General features: G+C 41.0%; 1 protein-coding gene across 4 annotated transcripts in view; it reads left to right on the top strand.

The window, feature by feature from the left end:
• WDR7 (WD repeat domain 7) overlaps positions 1-14077 on the top strand; it is a 606257-nt gene that overhangs the window by 491007 nt on the left and 101173 nt on the right. For all 4 annotated transcript variants that reach the window (XM_033933907.1, XM_033933932.1, XM_033933915.1 and 1 more), the window contains one exon: positions 2588-2670. In XM_033933907.1, coding sequence (XP_033789798.1) covers positions 2588-2670 — 83 coding nt within the window. The remainder of the gene's footprint in view (positions 1-2587; positions 2671-14077) is intronic.

Here is a 14077-nt window from a genome sequence, read left to right as displayed (position 1 = left end):
TACATTTCTGATGCCTATCTTTCACGGAGGTGTGATTCTCTATACTCTATAGATGCCATTGCCTGATTGACATGTGATCAGTGGCCTCCGATATCAGTGCCCTGTAGAGGATCTGGGCCTCAATGTGTAATTAAACTTTGGAATTTGTTTACTGGAAAATGCAATGAAAGCAGTTAATTTAGCAGATTTTTAAAAAAGATTTGGATAATTTCCTAAAAGAAAAGTCCATAACTCATTAGTAAGATGGACTTGGGAAAATCCACTGTTTACTTTTAAGATAAGCAGCATAAAAGCCGTTTTACTCATTTGGGATCTTGGCCACTGTTGGAAAAAGGATACTAGGCTTGATGGACCGTTGGTCTATCCCAGAATGGCAAGTCTTATGTTCTTATATTTTCCCCATCTTTTCATCCATTTCATAGACCTTGAAACATAAATAATATGATTCCCTCTTCGGTGTCTACTCTGTTACAAATCTTGGTATTATGCCCCTTCAGAAAGCACTGGAAAAGGGATAGCAAAAGCCTCAAGAACAGAGTCCAGGTGCCTCTCTGGAGGCGGGGACCTCAAAAGATGCCTGAGACAAACCCTGAGGGCAGAAGTGTTCGAGGAAGAATAAACTTGAAGCAAGAAAATAAACTCAGGGGAGCAGTAATGTCAGCCATAGGAGAAAGAGGTACAGCAAGCTGTGCAGACACTGATATTGGCTGGCTGAGAATACAGCAGGGAGAGCTCTCACACACGGAGCTCAAAACAAGGATGTTCAAAATGGTCACAGGAGCCAGCGACCGAGCTACAAGACAACTCTGGAACCCAATGGCCCGGACCCTGAGGGACATACAGAAATGTGCCCTGCCACTGTTCTTCACTTCCCAGTGTGAGAGCAATGCTTAACAGTCTCAGCTGAGATAGAAAGGAGAATAAACTTAAAGACGCACTCATCACTGTAAAAGGCTGACAGATCTGAAGCAGTTTTCAGTGACTCAGAACTAATTCAGCTCCGTCCAAACTGTGACCACAAGCATTTAGAAAATGCCAACAAATGTCCCATTTTCATGAGGAAGGAGAATGGGACAGTGGCATGGAGTGAATATGGGGCGCAAGAGGAATATGGCACCAAGTATACCCCCTAAAATAGGCACCATTTAGCTAAAACCCCATAGCTCAACTGAACTGAGAAACTCAGAACAGGAGCAAAGTTGTAAAAACGACCAGAAGCTTATGAGGGATCATCTATCTGCCTGCTGAAGATAGAGAATACTGGCTGACCAAAGGGCATACCATCCTAAATGACAGAGCTCAGTTTAATGCTCTCTATTCTCCACCTGCTGGTAGATGGTCATAACCACAAATCTCTAGATTCACCTGTTGCTGATGACAAGGAATTGTAATTTTTGGCACCGAGTTGAGTGTGGCATGGACTGCATGTTGTCCCTTAGGAGACCTTATGCTGTGAAGAATAAGACTAAATATCTATATGTCTCTGCTGCAGTTTATTGTTTATCTTGGCCTGCGAACTCGGGCACAGAATCCAGTGTTGTGGGTGCTTTAGCACCTCCAGTATTGAGCAAATGCCTTCACATTGTCCAAGAATGGATAAATAAGATAGTTTCAGCACCCTCAATCATTGTGAACTGTTGGCTCCTTTTTTTTAAAAAAAAAAAATTTCTATAACGCCATAATCAAAACAATTTCTACACGGTTTACACAAAATAAGGCTGGACAATCAGCGAAATACAATGCAAATAATTAAAATACAAGTTTCTTAAATATGTTCAATGTAAAATTTTGTTAACAGTAATATCAACATTTAGGAAATGAATTTATCAAACAACTTAATCACTTTTCGAAATGAACCATAAGACAGCATAACTCCACTAATACAATTGCCCCACCAGGACTGCTGCTTACTTGCTTGAAAGGCAAGAATCCTATCCAAAAAAATCTTGTATCTGCAGCCAGTAATTTTTGGATAAGCAAATAGATTGGCTCCTATCAATGTTCCCTCTAATTTTTGCTGGTACTCATGCGCCAGTTTTCCACCTTGACTCGACATGTGCAGCATAGCCCATCTTCACAATAAACAAAGCCAGCAAACAGTTGGTGTGCACGGTTGTTAAGCATATTCACTCCCTTTATGACCCATATGCTAGGGAAAAAAAAGAATATTAACACTAGCCAGTCATGAACCAGATTCAACAGACAGTAGAACGTCACTCAATTTTGCCAGTAATTCAACACAAATTTTTGAAGAGTGAAAGTAAATACCAATACTTTAGCCTTCAGAGGGAGCACTGATAATTGCTCTTTCTGATAGATGCTTATACTGTACTTCGTTTTAATATTTGATATCAGAACAGAGGTGTCTTTATCTGCCATCATCTACTATGTTACTTTGTTATGTTATGTTATGTTATGTTTTATCATAGTGCTGATTCTGATGAATGAGTTTTTGTTCCCTGACAATAAGTAGGGCAGTTGTATAGAATCTTGTATAATTCTTTTGAGTGTTCTAGTGGGACCAATTGCCTCTTAATAAAACTAAAATAACAGAAAATTATTTTAATATGTCATGTTTGTTCCCAAGGTGATGGATATCATCATGTACTGTCTTGAAGGATCCTTGGTCAAAAAGAAGGGACTGCAGGAATGTTTCCCATCCATTTGCAGGTAAAATTTTAACCAGAAATAAGATGCAGAAACTATAGCAATTACTATATATTGGGGGGGGGCGGGGGGAAAGGGGTTTCTCATAAAACTAAAGTTTCATATCTTTTCAAAAAGAGTTATAGTATTCAGCCAGGAGAACGCTCCTAATTGGATATCACTTGCACAAGTAAAAGTTTGCTGACAAACTACTATGTAATTCTTTGCACCCTCCATCTAATCCGCCCAACATTCAGCACCATTTAATCTTAGCCAGTTACATAGGGCTCCTTTTACTAAGGCGCGTTATGGCCTTAACGCGCGGAATAGCATATGCTAAATTGCCACGCGCGCTAGCCGCTACCGCCTCCTTTTGAGCAGGTGGTAAATTTTCAGCTAGCGCGCACTAATCCTGTGCATGCATTAAAGATGCTAGCGCACTTTTGTAAAAGGAGCCCATAATGCTAAGCCAGCAAACCACGAATATTCAGTGGGAGCTTGCCAGTTATATCTGCTAAATTTCACTGCTGTATTGGCCAACATAGCTGATTCAGTGACTGACTAAGTTTAGCAGCCAGATAGACCCTCATGAATAGAAGGTCTATCTTTGGCCACTATAAGTTAATCGGTCAGCTGGCTATATTTCTTACAGTCAAAAATCCAATGGCGGTCATGAGATATGGCTAGGCTTTCCAGATTTCCTCTTTGAAAAAAGAGGACACCTGGCCCTGCCCTGTTCTGCCTCGCCCCATTCTGCCTCCAGCTCCTCCCCCAGCCCCACACAAATCTGCCTGAGTTCGAAGGCCACATTTGGAAGCCTTCACGCATGCACTGATGTCGATGCAATGATGTCACACGCATGCACGCATGCATACAATTTCTCCAATGAATATGTATTAGATTTGAATACACTGCCTCCCTTGTATGCAGATAGATCTCACGCATATTCATTGTGGAAATCCTGAAAGCCTGACTTGACAAGGTTGGTCACCCCTGCTTTAGCTCATCTACTGAATCCCCTGTTATAAATGTCACTGTGCACCATTAATTAACTGGCTATCTAAGTCTGTCTCCTGGGCAGAGCTGATGTGACAGAGGGAACCCAGTATGTGTTTGTCTTTTGTTAACATTATACAGGTACAACACTGAATGTTGGCAATACCCAGATAACATCCAAGTTCTCCCAGAGACACAAATATTCAGTTGTGGTGCCAAGATAAGGGTCAGCACTGTATATCTGAGCTTAATTCTGCCCTTGGCGGTCAGTACTGTCAAAAACGCTGACCAGCACAATCTGAATATCGGTCCCAGAATAATTCTGCTTACTGTTATAAAATTAAATTGATTCTTGTTTTTATATTTTGTGTTTTAATTTTCTACCTTAATATTATTGGAGGCCTTGTGATTAAAAGCCTTTACAGAATTTTTTAAAACGTGGCCTTAGTTACATAAAAGAGAAAAGGATAGGATTTCTTAGTGCAAAGATGTTAACTCATAGTGTGCTCTTTCATGGAATTGCTGAGGTCCAGTTTCCCAGAAAATTACCTTTTTCTTCAATTGAAATAACATTTAAACATTGATAAGGTAAAAGCAGGGGTTTCCAAACCTGTCCTAGGGTAACTCCAGCCATTCAGGTTTTCAGAATATCCACAATGAATATTCATGAGATCAATTTGTATACCAAGAATATCTACAGTGAATATGAATGAAATAGATTTGCATATCAAGAAGGCAGTATATGCAAATCTATTTCATAAATATTCATTGTGGCCATCCTGAAAACCTGTTTGCTAATCACTGATCTAAAGTAAAGGTAAATGGGAAATTAATAATGCAATGGAGCTGATCAATTTGCATTTTTATGACCGCACAATATTCTGTTTAACTCTGGAAAATAGTTGGAAATAGCCCTTATGTTCATTAGTTGAAAGCTGATGTGATATTTACCACTGGCTTGAGTGACATTCATGTGTTTTTAGTAAATGAGAATACTCTGGAGGCAATCCAAGTTGTACAACACTATTTATCGTAATGTGGTTAACAAGACTTTTAATATCCATCACCTATGTAATTGTCGACATTAAATTAATAACTCTGGAAGGATTTGTAAATAATGAATATCCATTCTTTTAATTCAGCAGAAAGAATAAATAACACATTTCTTAGGGTTCTGATCACTGAAAATCTTAGTGAACACAAGCTCTGCCCATAATCCACATGCAGATTTAAAACTGATCATCTTTTAGAGGGTTTGCTGTATCTAAGAATTGCATAAACATTTTCACAATAAAAAAGCACAAGATTTTCAAAAAGTAAAAATAAAATTAGGATTCTGTTTTTCAGAAGCCTAAGAATACTTCAAAATTAAAATAGCTGGGGGAAAAAAATATTACATTACATTAGTGACTTCTATTCCACTTATACCTTTCAGTTCTAGGTGGATCACAGAGAAAGATAACTGGACATTTCCAGGAAGAGTTACAAAAAAAAGGGTCCTAATTACATGGATGAGACTTTGCTCAGAAAATTTCAAGTTAGGGGATGGTTAAGGAGGTGAAATAGTTTTCCTTGATAAACTTTCTGAATATCAGGGTTTTAATCTCCCTTCAGAAAGTTTTGCAATCTGTCATAGTTGTCAGTATGTTTGAGAAGTGGTGGTCTAGTTTCGCTGCTTGCGTTGCTAGGAGGTTGTCGTACATCTTCTTGCGCTGTGTGCCTTTGATTGGGGGGTGAGTAAATGGAGTCCTAGTTCTCCTGGGTCTGGTTGATTTGTTCCGGTTTAGGCGATCGATTAGGTAGGTGAGGGCAGTGCCATTCATTACTTTGAATAATATACAGTAAAATTTGGATAGTATTCAAACTTGTGTAGGGAGCCAGTGTGAGTCTAGGTATGCGGTGGCGATGTGGTCATATTTGCTTAGTGAGTAGATCAGTCTTAGGGCTGTGTTTTATACTGTCTGCAGTTGTTTTGTCATGCTTGCGGGGCATGGTAGGTAGAGGATGTTGCAGTAATCCTGAAGTCCCAGGACTAGGGATTGAACTATGAGACGGTATTGCTCCCTGTCGAAGAATTTTCTTATTTGTCTCAGGTTGTGCATGATTGCAAAGGCTTTCTGGATGGTCTTGTTGATTTTTAAGTTGCATCTGTACTTGACCACTGAGAAAATGGATATGTAGACAAGTCTAATCTTCATTTGGAGTATTATTTCCTTGCCTTTGAATACTTTGTCAAGAGCTTTCATTTAAGAGCGACCAAGTTCTATTTTGCAGAGTATTTCTTACCTGATAGTTGCTTCTTTGTTTATGAAAGAGCCTAGGAGATTTAAATCCTTTACAACTTCTATTCTGTTGCCTTCAAGCTCAAAATCGTAATAATTTTCCATGTTCATGATCTTCATCTTGTTTATGTTCAGTTTTAATCCCATGTTATGAATTTCAGCTTTGACTCTTCTCAGTACATACAGCATTTTTTCTTTGCTACTGGTGATAAGCATTGTATCATGTGCATAGCACAGGTTATTTATATTTTGGCCACCAACTTTGAAACACTTTCTTCTTCCAAATTTGCTTTTCTGAAGATGGCTTCACTGTAAAGGTTAAATAGGTAAGTAGAGAATGACACAGTGACAGAACATAAGATTCGCTGCTGCTGGGTCAGACCAGTGGTCCATCATGCCCAGCAGTCACACGGCGGCCCTTAGGTCAAAGACCATAGTAACATAGTAGATGATGGCAGATAAAGACCCGAATGCTCCATCCAGTCTGCCCAACCTGATTCAATTTAAATTTTTTAATTAATTTTTTCTTCTTAGCTATTTCTGGGCAAGAATCCAAAGCTTTACCCGGTACTGTGCTTGGGTTCCAACTGCCGAAATCTCTGTTAAGACTTACTCCAGCCCATCTACACCTCCCCAGCCCATCCTCCACCAAACGGCCATATACAGACACAGACCGTGCAAGTCTGCCCAGTACTGGCCTTAGTTCAATATTTAATAATATTTTCTGATTCTAAATCCTCTGTGTTCATCCCACACTTCTTTGAACTCAATCACAGTTTTACTCTCCACCACCTCTCTCGGGAGCGCATTCCAGGCATCCACTACCCTCTCTGTAAAGTAGAATTTCCTAACATTGCCCCTGAATCTACCACCCCTCAAACTCAAATTATGTCCTCTGGTTTTACCATTTTCCTTTCTCTGGAAAAGATTTTGTTCTACTTTAATACCCTTCAAATATTTGAGCATCTGAATCATATCTCCCCTGTCTCTCCTTTCCTCTAGGGTATACATATTCAGGGCTTCCAGTCTCTCCTCATACGTCTTCTGGCGCAAGCCTCCTATCATTTTCATCACCTTCCTCTGGACCGCCTCAAGTCTTCTTACGCCCTTCACCAGATACGGTCTCCAAAACTGAACACAATACGCCAAGTGAGGCCTTACCAATGACCTGTACAGGGGCATCAACATCTTCTTCCTTCTACTGACAACGCCTCTCTTTATACAGCCCAGCATCCTTCTGGCAGCAGCCACTGCCTTGTCACACTGTTTTATCGCCTTTAGATTTTCGGACACTTATCACCCCAAGGTCCCTCTCCCCGTCCGTGCATATCAGCTTCTCTCCTCCCAGCATATACGGTTCCTTCCTATTATTAATCCCCAAATGCATTACTCTGCATTTCTTTGCATTGAATTTTAGTTGACAGACATTAGACCATTCCTCTAACTTTTGCAGATCCTTTTTCATATTTTCGACTCCCTCTTCGGTGTCTACTCTGTTACAAATCTTGGTATCATCTGCAAAAATGCACACTTTTCCTTCTAACCCTTCAGGAATGTCACTCACAAACATATTGAACAGGATCGGCCCCAGCACTGAACCCTGAGGGACTCCACTACTCACCTTTCCTTCCTTCAAGCGACTTCCATTAACCACCACCCTCTGGCATCTGTCCGACAGCCAGTTTCTGACCCAGTTCAACACTTTGGGTCCTAACTTCAGCCCTTCAAGTTTGTTCAACAGCCTCCTATGAGGAACTGTATCAAAGGCTTTGCTGAAATCCAAGTAAATTACATCTAGCATATGTCCTCGAACCAGCTCTCTGGTCACCCAATCAAAAAATTCAATCAGGTTCATTTGGCACGATATACCTTTTGTAAAGCCATGTTGCCTCGGATCCTGTAACCCATTAGATTCAAGGAAGTACACTATCCTTTTTTTCAGCAACACTTCCATTATTTTTCCAACAACTGAAGTGAGGCTTACCGGCCTGTAGTTTCCTGCTTCATCCCTGTGACCACTTTTATGAATAGGGACCACATCCGCTCTCCTCCAATCCCCAGGAATCACTCCCGTCTCCAGAGATTTGTTGAACAAGTCTTTAATAGGACTCGCCAGAACCTCTCTGAGCTCCCTTAGTATCTTGGGATGGATCCCGTCTGGTCACAATACTCAAATCCTCACTTGACAGGATTAAAAGTCCACATGAAAAATAATCAATGAACACTGAAGAACAAAGATGACGAACCAACTAGTGTCATTCTTCACATTTCTTTTATTGTAATATTCTTGCCCCAATGCTAAAATGCCCGACGGGACCCGTTTCACTAACACTGGCTTTTTCAAGGGTTCCAGCAGGGAGCACTCATTATCGGCTTCCTCTTACTTCCGGGGCAAGAATATTACAATAAAAGAAATGTGAAGAATGACACTAGTTGGTTCGTCATCTTTGTTCTTCAGTGTTCATTGATTATTTTTCATGTGGACTTTTAATCCTGTCAAGTGAGGATTTGAGTATTGTGTGGAGTTTTCCTATATACCTCACTTCCATGGATCCCGTCTGGTCCCATCGCTTTGTCCACCTTCAATTTTTCAAGTTGCTCATAAACACCCTCCTCCGTGAATGGCACAGAATCTACTCCATTTTCTCGTGTAACTTTGCCAGACAATCTCGGTCCTTCTCCAGGATTTTCTTCTGTTAACACAGAACAGAAGTATTTGTTTAGCACATTTGCTTTCTCCTCATCACTCTCCACATATTGGTTCCCAGCATCTTATAGCCTAGCAATTCCATTTTTCATCTTCCTCCTTTCACTAATATATCAGAAAAAATTTTTGTCTCCCTTTTTTACATTTTTAGCCATTTGTTCTTCCACCTGTGCTTTCGCCAGACATATCTCTCTCTTGGCTTCTTTCAGTTTCACCCTGTAGTCCTTTTTGCTCTCCTCTTCTTGGGTTTTTTTATATTTCACAAACGCCAACTCTTTCGCCTTTATTTTCTCAGCCACTAGGTTGGAGAACCATATCGGCTTCCCTTTTCTCTTGTTTTTATTGATTTTTCTTCACATAAAGGTCCGTAGCCATTTTTATCGCTCCTTTCAGCTTAGACCACTGTCTTTCCACTTCTCTTATGTCCTCCCATCCTAACAGCTCTTTCTTCAGGTACTCTCCCATTGCATTAAAGTTCCTTACGTTTGAAATCTAGGACTTTAAGTATCGTGCGGCCACTCTCCACTTTAGCCGTTATATCAAACCAAACCGTTTGATGATCGCTACTTCCCAGGTGAGCACCCACTCGAACATTAGAGATACTCTCTCCATTTGTGAGGACCAGATCCAATATCGCTTTTTCCCTTGTGGGTTCCGTCACCATTTGTCTGAGCAGAGCCTCTTGAAAGACATCCACAATCTCCCTACTTCTTTCTGATTCCGCAGACGGAACATTCCAGTCCACATCCGGCAGGTTGAAATCTCCCAACAGCAGAACCTCCTCTTTCCTTCCAAACTTTTGGATATCCACAATCAGATCCTTATCAATTTGCTGCGATTGAGTCGGAGGTCTGTAGACTACACCCATGTAGATAGAAGTTCCATCTTCTCTTTTCAGAGCAATCCATATCGCTTCTTCCTCTCCCCAGGTCCCTTGCATTTCGGTCGCTTGGATATTGATCTTTATATAGAGAGCTACTCCTCCACCTTTTTGACCATCTCTGTCCTTCCTGCCCTATTTGAGTCTAGCCTTACTTGCATATGTTCTGTCCCAGCAGGAACTTATCCAACCTTTTCTTGAATTCCTGAAGGGTGCTTTCCCCTATAACAGCCTCTGGAAGAGCATTTCAGATTTCTACCCTTTCTGGTTGAAGAAGATCTTCCTTACGTTTGTACAGAATCTATTTCCTTTTAACTTTAGCGAGTGCCTTCTTGTCCTTGGAGAGGGTGAACAATCTTTCTTTCTCTATTAAGTCAATTCCCTTCAATATCTTGAATGTTTCGATAATGTCCCTTCTCAGTCTCCTCTTTTCAAGGAAGAAGAGGCCCAGTTTCTCTAACCTCTCATTGTACAGCAACTCCTCCAGTACCTTAACCATTTTTGTTGCTCTTCTCTGGACCCTTTTGAGTAGTATTATGTCCTTTTTCAGTGTTGGATGCAGTATTCCAGGTGGGGGCGTACCATGGCCCGGGACAATGGCATGATAACCTCTTCAGATCTGTTTGTGATCCCCTTCTTAATCATTCCTAGCATTATGTTTGCCCTCTTCGCCGCCGCTGCGCTTTGCGCAGACAGTTTCATTGACTTGTCTACAAGTAGTCCCAAGTCTCTTTCCTGGAGGCTCTCTCCAAGTATAGCACCGGACATACTGTATTCGTGCATATGATTTTTGTTATCGACATGCATCACCTTGCACTATCCACGATGATCCCCAAGAGAGCAAAGCATGTGTTAAGGCATTTTGTGGTAGTTTCCCTGGTTCTGCAGGTTAAACTGCGCATTGCTAAACTTAAAAAAAATTCTTCAGAGGGTATGGCATGGGTAGAGTGTCGATTAAACCAGCTGAAAATTATTAAAGATTTGCAATTAAACCAAAATCATCAACTAATGCAAATCATTAGAGAGTGGGCATGGAAACATTCACTAACTAGCGCATTATATTTAGTTTTAAGAAAATGTCGAAGAAACACCTCTTCTGTAAGATGAAATATGGGACTTGATTTCTTGTTTTTTGATGCGAGGCGCTGGTAGCCTCTTTGTAATTATAGGAGGCTTTACATTAATTATTACTGTTATGTTTTATTCATGTTTGCTTTGTTGTACTGTATGTATTCTATTGTGACCCGTCTTGGGAAAAGCGGGGTATAATTAAATAAATACAAATACACATGCTAACTGGTTAATGCAGAATTAACACAGGAGCAGCACCTCCTTAATAGGAAGTAGTAAGGCTCCTGTATTACCTCTGTGCAGGTATCACACGTTCATGGTAACACCAGCACACAATCTACCCCCCCCTCCGCCACCACGTACACACACACGATCTACTACCCCCCCTTTCCAAAAATAAAAAATTGCTGGAAAGTCCTCTAAAAGTACTGTGTAAAATTTGCAGGCATTGTACAGTAAAATTCTGAGTTAAAATGTGTTAACTGGAAATTATAGTACACTTTATTAAAAGGGCTCCTATAAGTGTTATTGTGAGAGAAGATGTATTTTGGTGCGACACTTTAGAACAGGGGTGTCCAACCTGCGGCCCCGTGAAGTATTTTGTGCGGCCCCAGTCAAGGGTGATGCAGTGTTTTCCTCTGCCGTCCCCGGGTGTTTACTATCTTGCCAGCTCCCTCCTCTGTCTTGCTGCAGCGTTTGTGCAGCCCCAGAAAATATTTTTTCCGCCAATGCGGCCCAGGGAAGCCGAAAGGTTGGACACCCCTGCTTTAGAAGGTTCCACAGAACTCTCGTCGTCAACTCCCATTCCATTTTTTATTTTTATGGCTGAAAGAGGATTAATTTGTAAGCATTTGACTAGTTAAGGGTGCTGGAGAAAATCCTTTTAAAGAAAAGATACAGTTATTCTATAGCTGGTGTCCCAAAGGGCCATAATTTACCTGCTTCTGTTGTCCCCAAATTGTTCTCACTAATTATACCTTCAGAAATTAATTGGAAAAGACTTACTGTTGACATGTTAATAAACTGCTTGCTGACATTTTAGTTCCGTTCCCAGCTTGCTTGGGAATCTGCTTTATAAATATGCCATTTCTTTGTGTTCAGAGCCTCTTGTGACTATTAGCGCACACCAGAAAATAAAGCTGACAATAAAGGAAAGGCTGCTTACTTTCAGGAATTGAAAGTTTTAAAAAGCACTGATTGGGGTTTTCTTATATCGTTTCTGATTTTTTTTTTTTTGAGGGGGAGAAGGTCCAATTGAGCACATTTCTGACTCGGTGTGTTTGCTTCATTTCCATAGCTTAAATGCAATCATGACATACATTCTAGGAAAACCTTCTCAGGATAAATGTCTGATATCAGGCATCAGTTGGATGACATTCTTAAAAAATGATAGTTCTAGAGTACAGAATTGGGAAAACATTTTAAATTTGAAATCACAAGCTGTGATTCTTTTAGGACAACAGCATAGATTTTTATAATATCAATTGCTTATGTAACAGGGTTTTTTTCCTTTATGAGACTCACAAATGATATTTCACTTTTATAGTTAAAAACTGAGGACCTTATTTGACAAACTTTTTTTCCCATAGACTCACAAAGGAGCCTCATTTACTAAGTTTTATCCCCCTAATTGGATTTTCTAAACTATATGGGACTAGATGCAGGGCCTAAATGTAGGATCAGCCCAAGGGTATAAATGTCCTATGCACACATTCAGCTGCTTCCTTTTCTTCCCTCCATGGCAACTAAAGGCCCAGCTACCATCACCACTTATAGCTCAGCAGCTCCCCATCCCCTCTCTGTGTCCCCAAGTTGCCAGCATCTTCCCATCTCTAACCCCCCTCCTAAATTTGCCCCCGCTCTATTTCTTCTCTTTTTCCTTACCCCCACCTCAAATCCAGCATCTTCCCGCCTGGCTCGTACCCTGTTAAAAACCATGCTGTCTGGGTCCAGCGGTGATATTCAGCAGCAATTAACCATAGAGTACTGCTGAATATGAGCTCTGACCACCTTAGCACTCTCAATGGTAATCCATCACAAAGCTGGAGATTTACCACTGAATGCTAATGAGGGAGGTTCTTCTCAAGGGTTTTAGCCATGGCTAAAACCAGTTCTAGCAGATGTACATTCTAAAAATTAACATATTCATCCAGTCTCTGGATTTTGTTTTCCTCTGCCTCCACATGTTACTTGACATGTATGCAATATTCAGACATATAACTAACTGGCATAGTATATAACATAAACAGTGGTCCTATTGGCACTGAATTTTGGCTGGATCTGGATAACTTCTAGTTGCTGGATATTAAGGGCCTTAAGCTGGATGCACCGGGAAAGGAAAGTCCCACCATTCTGTGAAGGCGGGCCTTCCGGTCGGAGGGAGTAAGCATCCCTCTGGCCAACCAATGAAAAAAAGGTACTGGTGGGATTGGGGGGGGGGAGGGGCATGCCTGTAGGGAGGGTTCCAGCAGGAGGGAATGGGCATCCCTCCTGCTGATGATCTTAGAGGGGGTGGAGGATCTGGCAGGAGTAACTAGGCATCCCTCCTTCTGGGGATGCCTTGGGAGGATGGCAGCAGGAGTAATTGAGCACTCCTGTGGTGGATATTCATAGGTGGGAGTGGCTTCGGGAGTTCCAGCAGGATGGACTGGACATCCCTCCTGCCGGTTGTCTTTGCGGGGGGGACGGTTTTCCTGCCATGGTCGCTAAACTGATTGTGGCAGGGAGAGTCCCTTGCTGCAATTGGCTCAGTGGCTGCATCTATTTGAAATGTAGATCAGCATTTTGCTGGCCTACATTTCAGGTGCCTATCACGGCCCTAGGGAGATGCCTTGGGCCGCCTAAGCTCACCTAAGGCCACTTCCGGATGAAAGCACACCTAGCCTTGGGCAAGCGTAGGCGGTCCTACGCGCCTCCCTAGGTTTGCAAAAACGCCTACAATGTTAGGTGACCCTCGGTTTTGGGTTTGTTTTTTTGGTTTTTTTTAAATAAAAACATGCAGTAGAACACCTTCTTCTGACTACAATTGGGACACCGTTTATAGAATTTGCCCCTGAGTGCAAGTTCCTGGATTGGGTCCTGTATGGAATATTGGAGGCTAATTCAGCCTGCTTAGCTTGTTTATTCAGTTTTACAAATTAAACCAGGCCATTTAGCAAGGTAGTGACTAAATTGTATGCATAGAAAAAAGAGCTACAATATAAAGAATAAGGTGAAATATATATCAATTTTTCATAATCCAAAAATGAGGAGAAAAAGAACCTCAACAGCGAGCATGATTTCTTAGTTCAAATACATAGAAATTCCTCTTCTCTGCCATCAAAGATCCTAAAATAAACTCCATAAGTGCTATAAAAATCAAAAGTTCTCCTTTTTCTTTTATATTGTTTTTATCTTGTAATATTAGTTACAATATAACCTTATAATAAAAGAAAATATTCAAATATATTCAAAATATAGTACCTATCTTATAAACTAGCAGTGGACGAACTTGAT

The sequence above is a fragment of the Geotrypetes seraphini genome, chromosome 1, assembly GCF_902459505.1.
Source record: "Geotrypetes seraphini chromosome 1, aGeoSer1.1, whole genome shotgun sequence".
In the NCBI taxonomy this organism is placed as follows: domain Eukaryota; kingdom Metazoa; phylum Chordata; class Amphibia; order Gymnophiona; family Dermophiidae; genus Geotrypetes; species Geotrypetes seraphini.
This window is presented reverse-complemented; position numbering and strand designations above follow the sequence as displayed.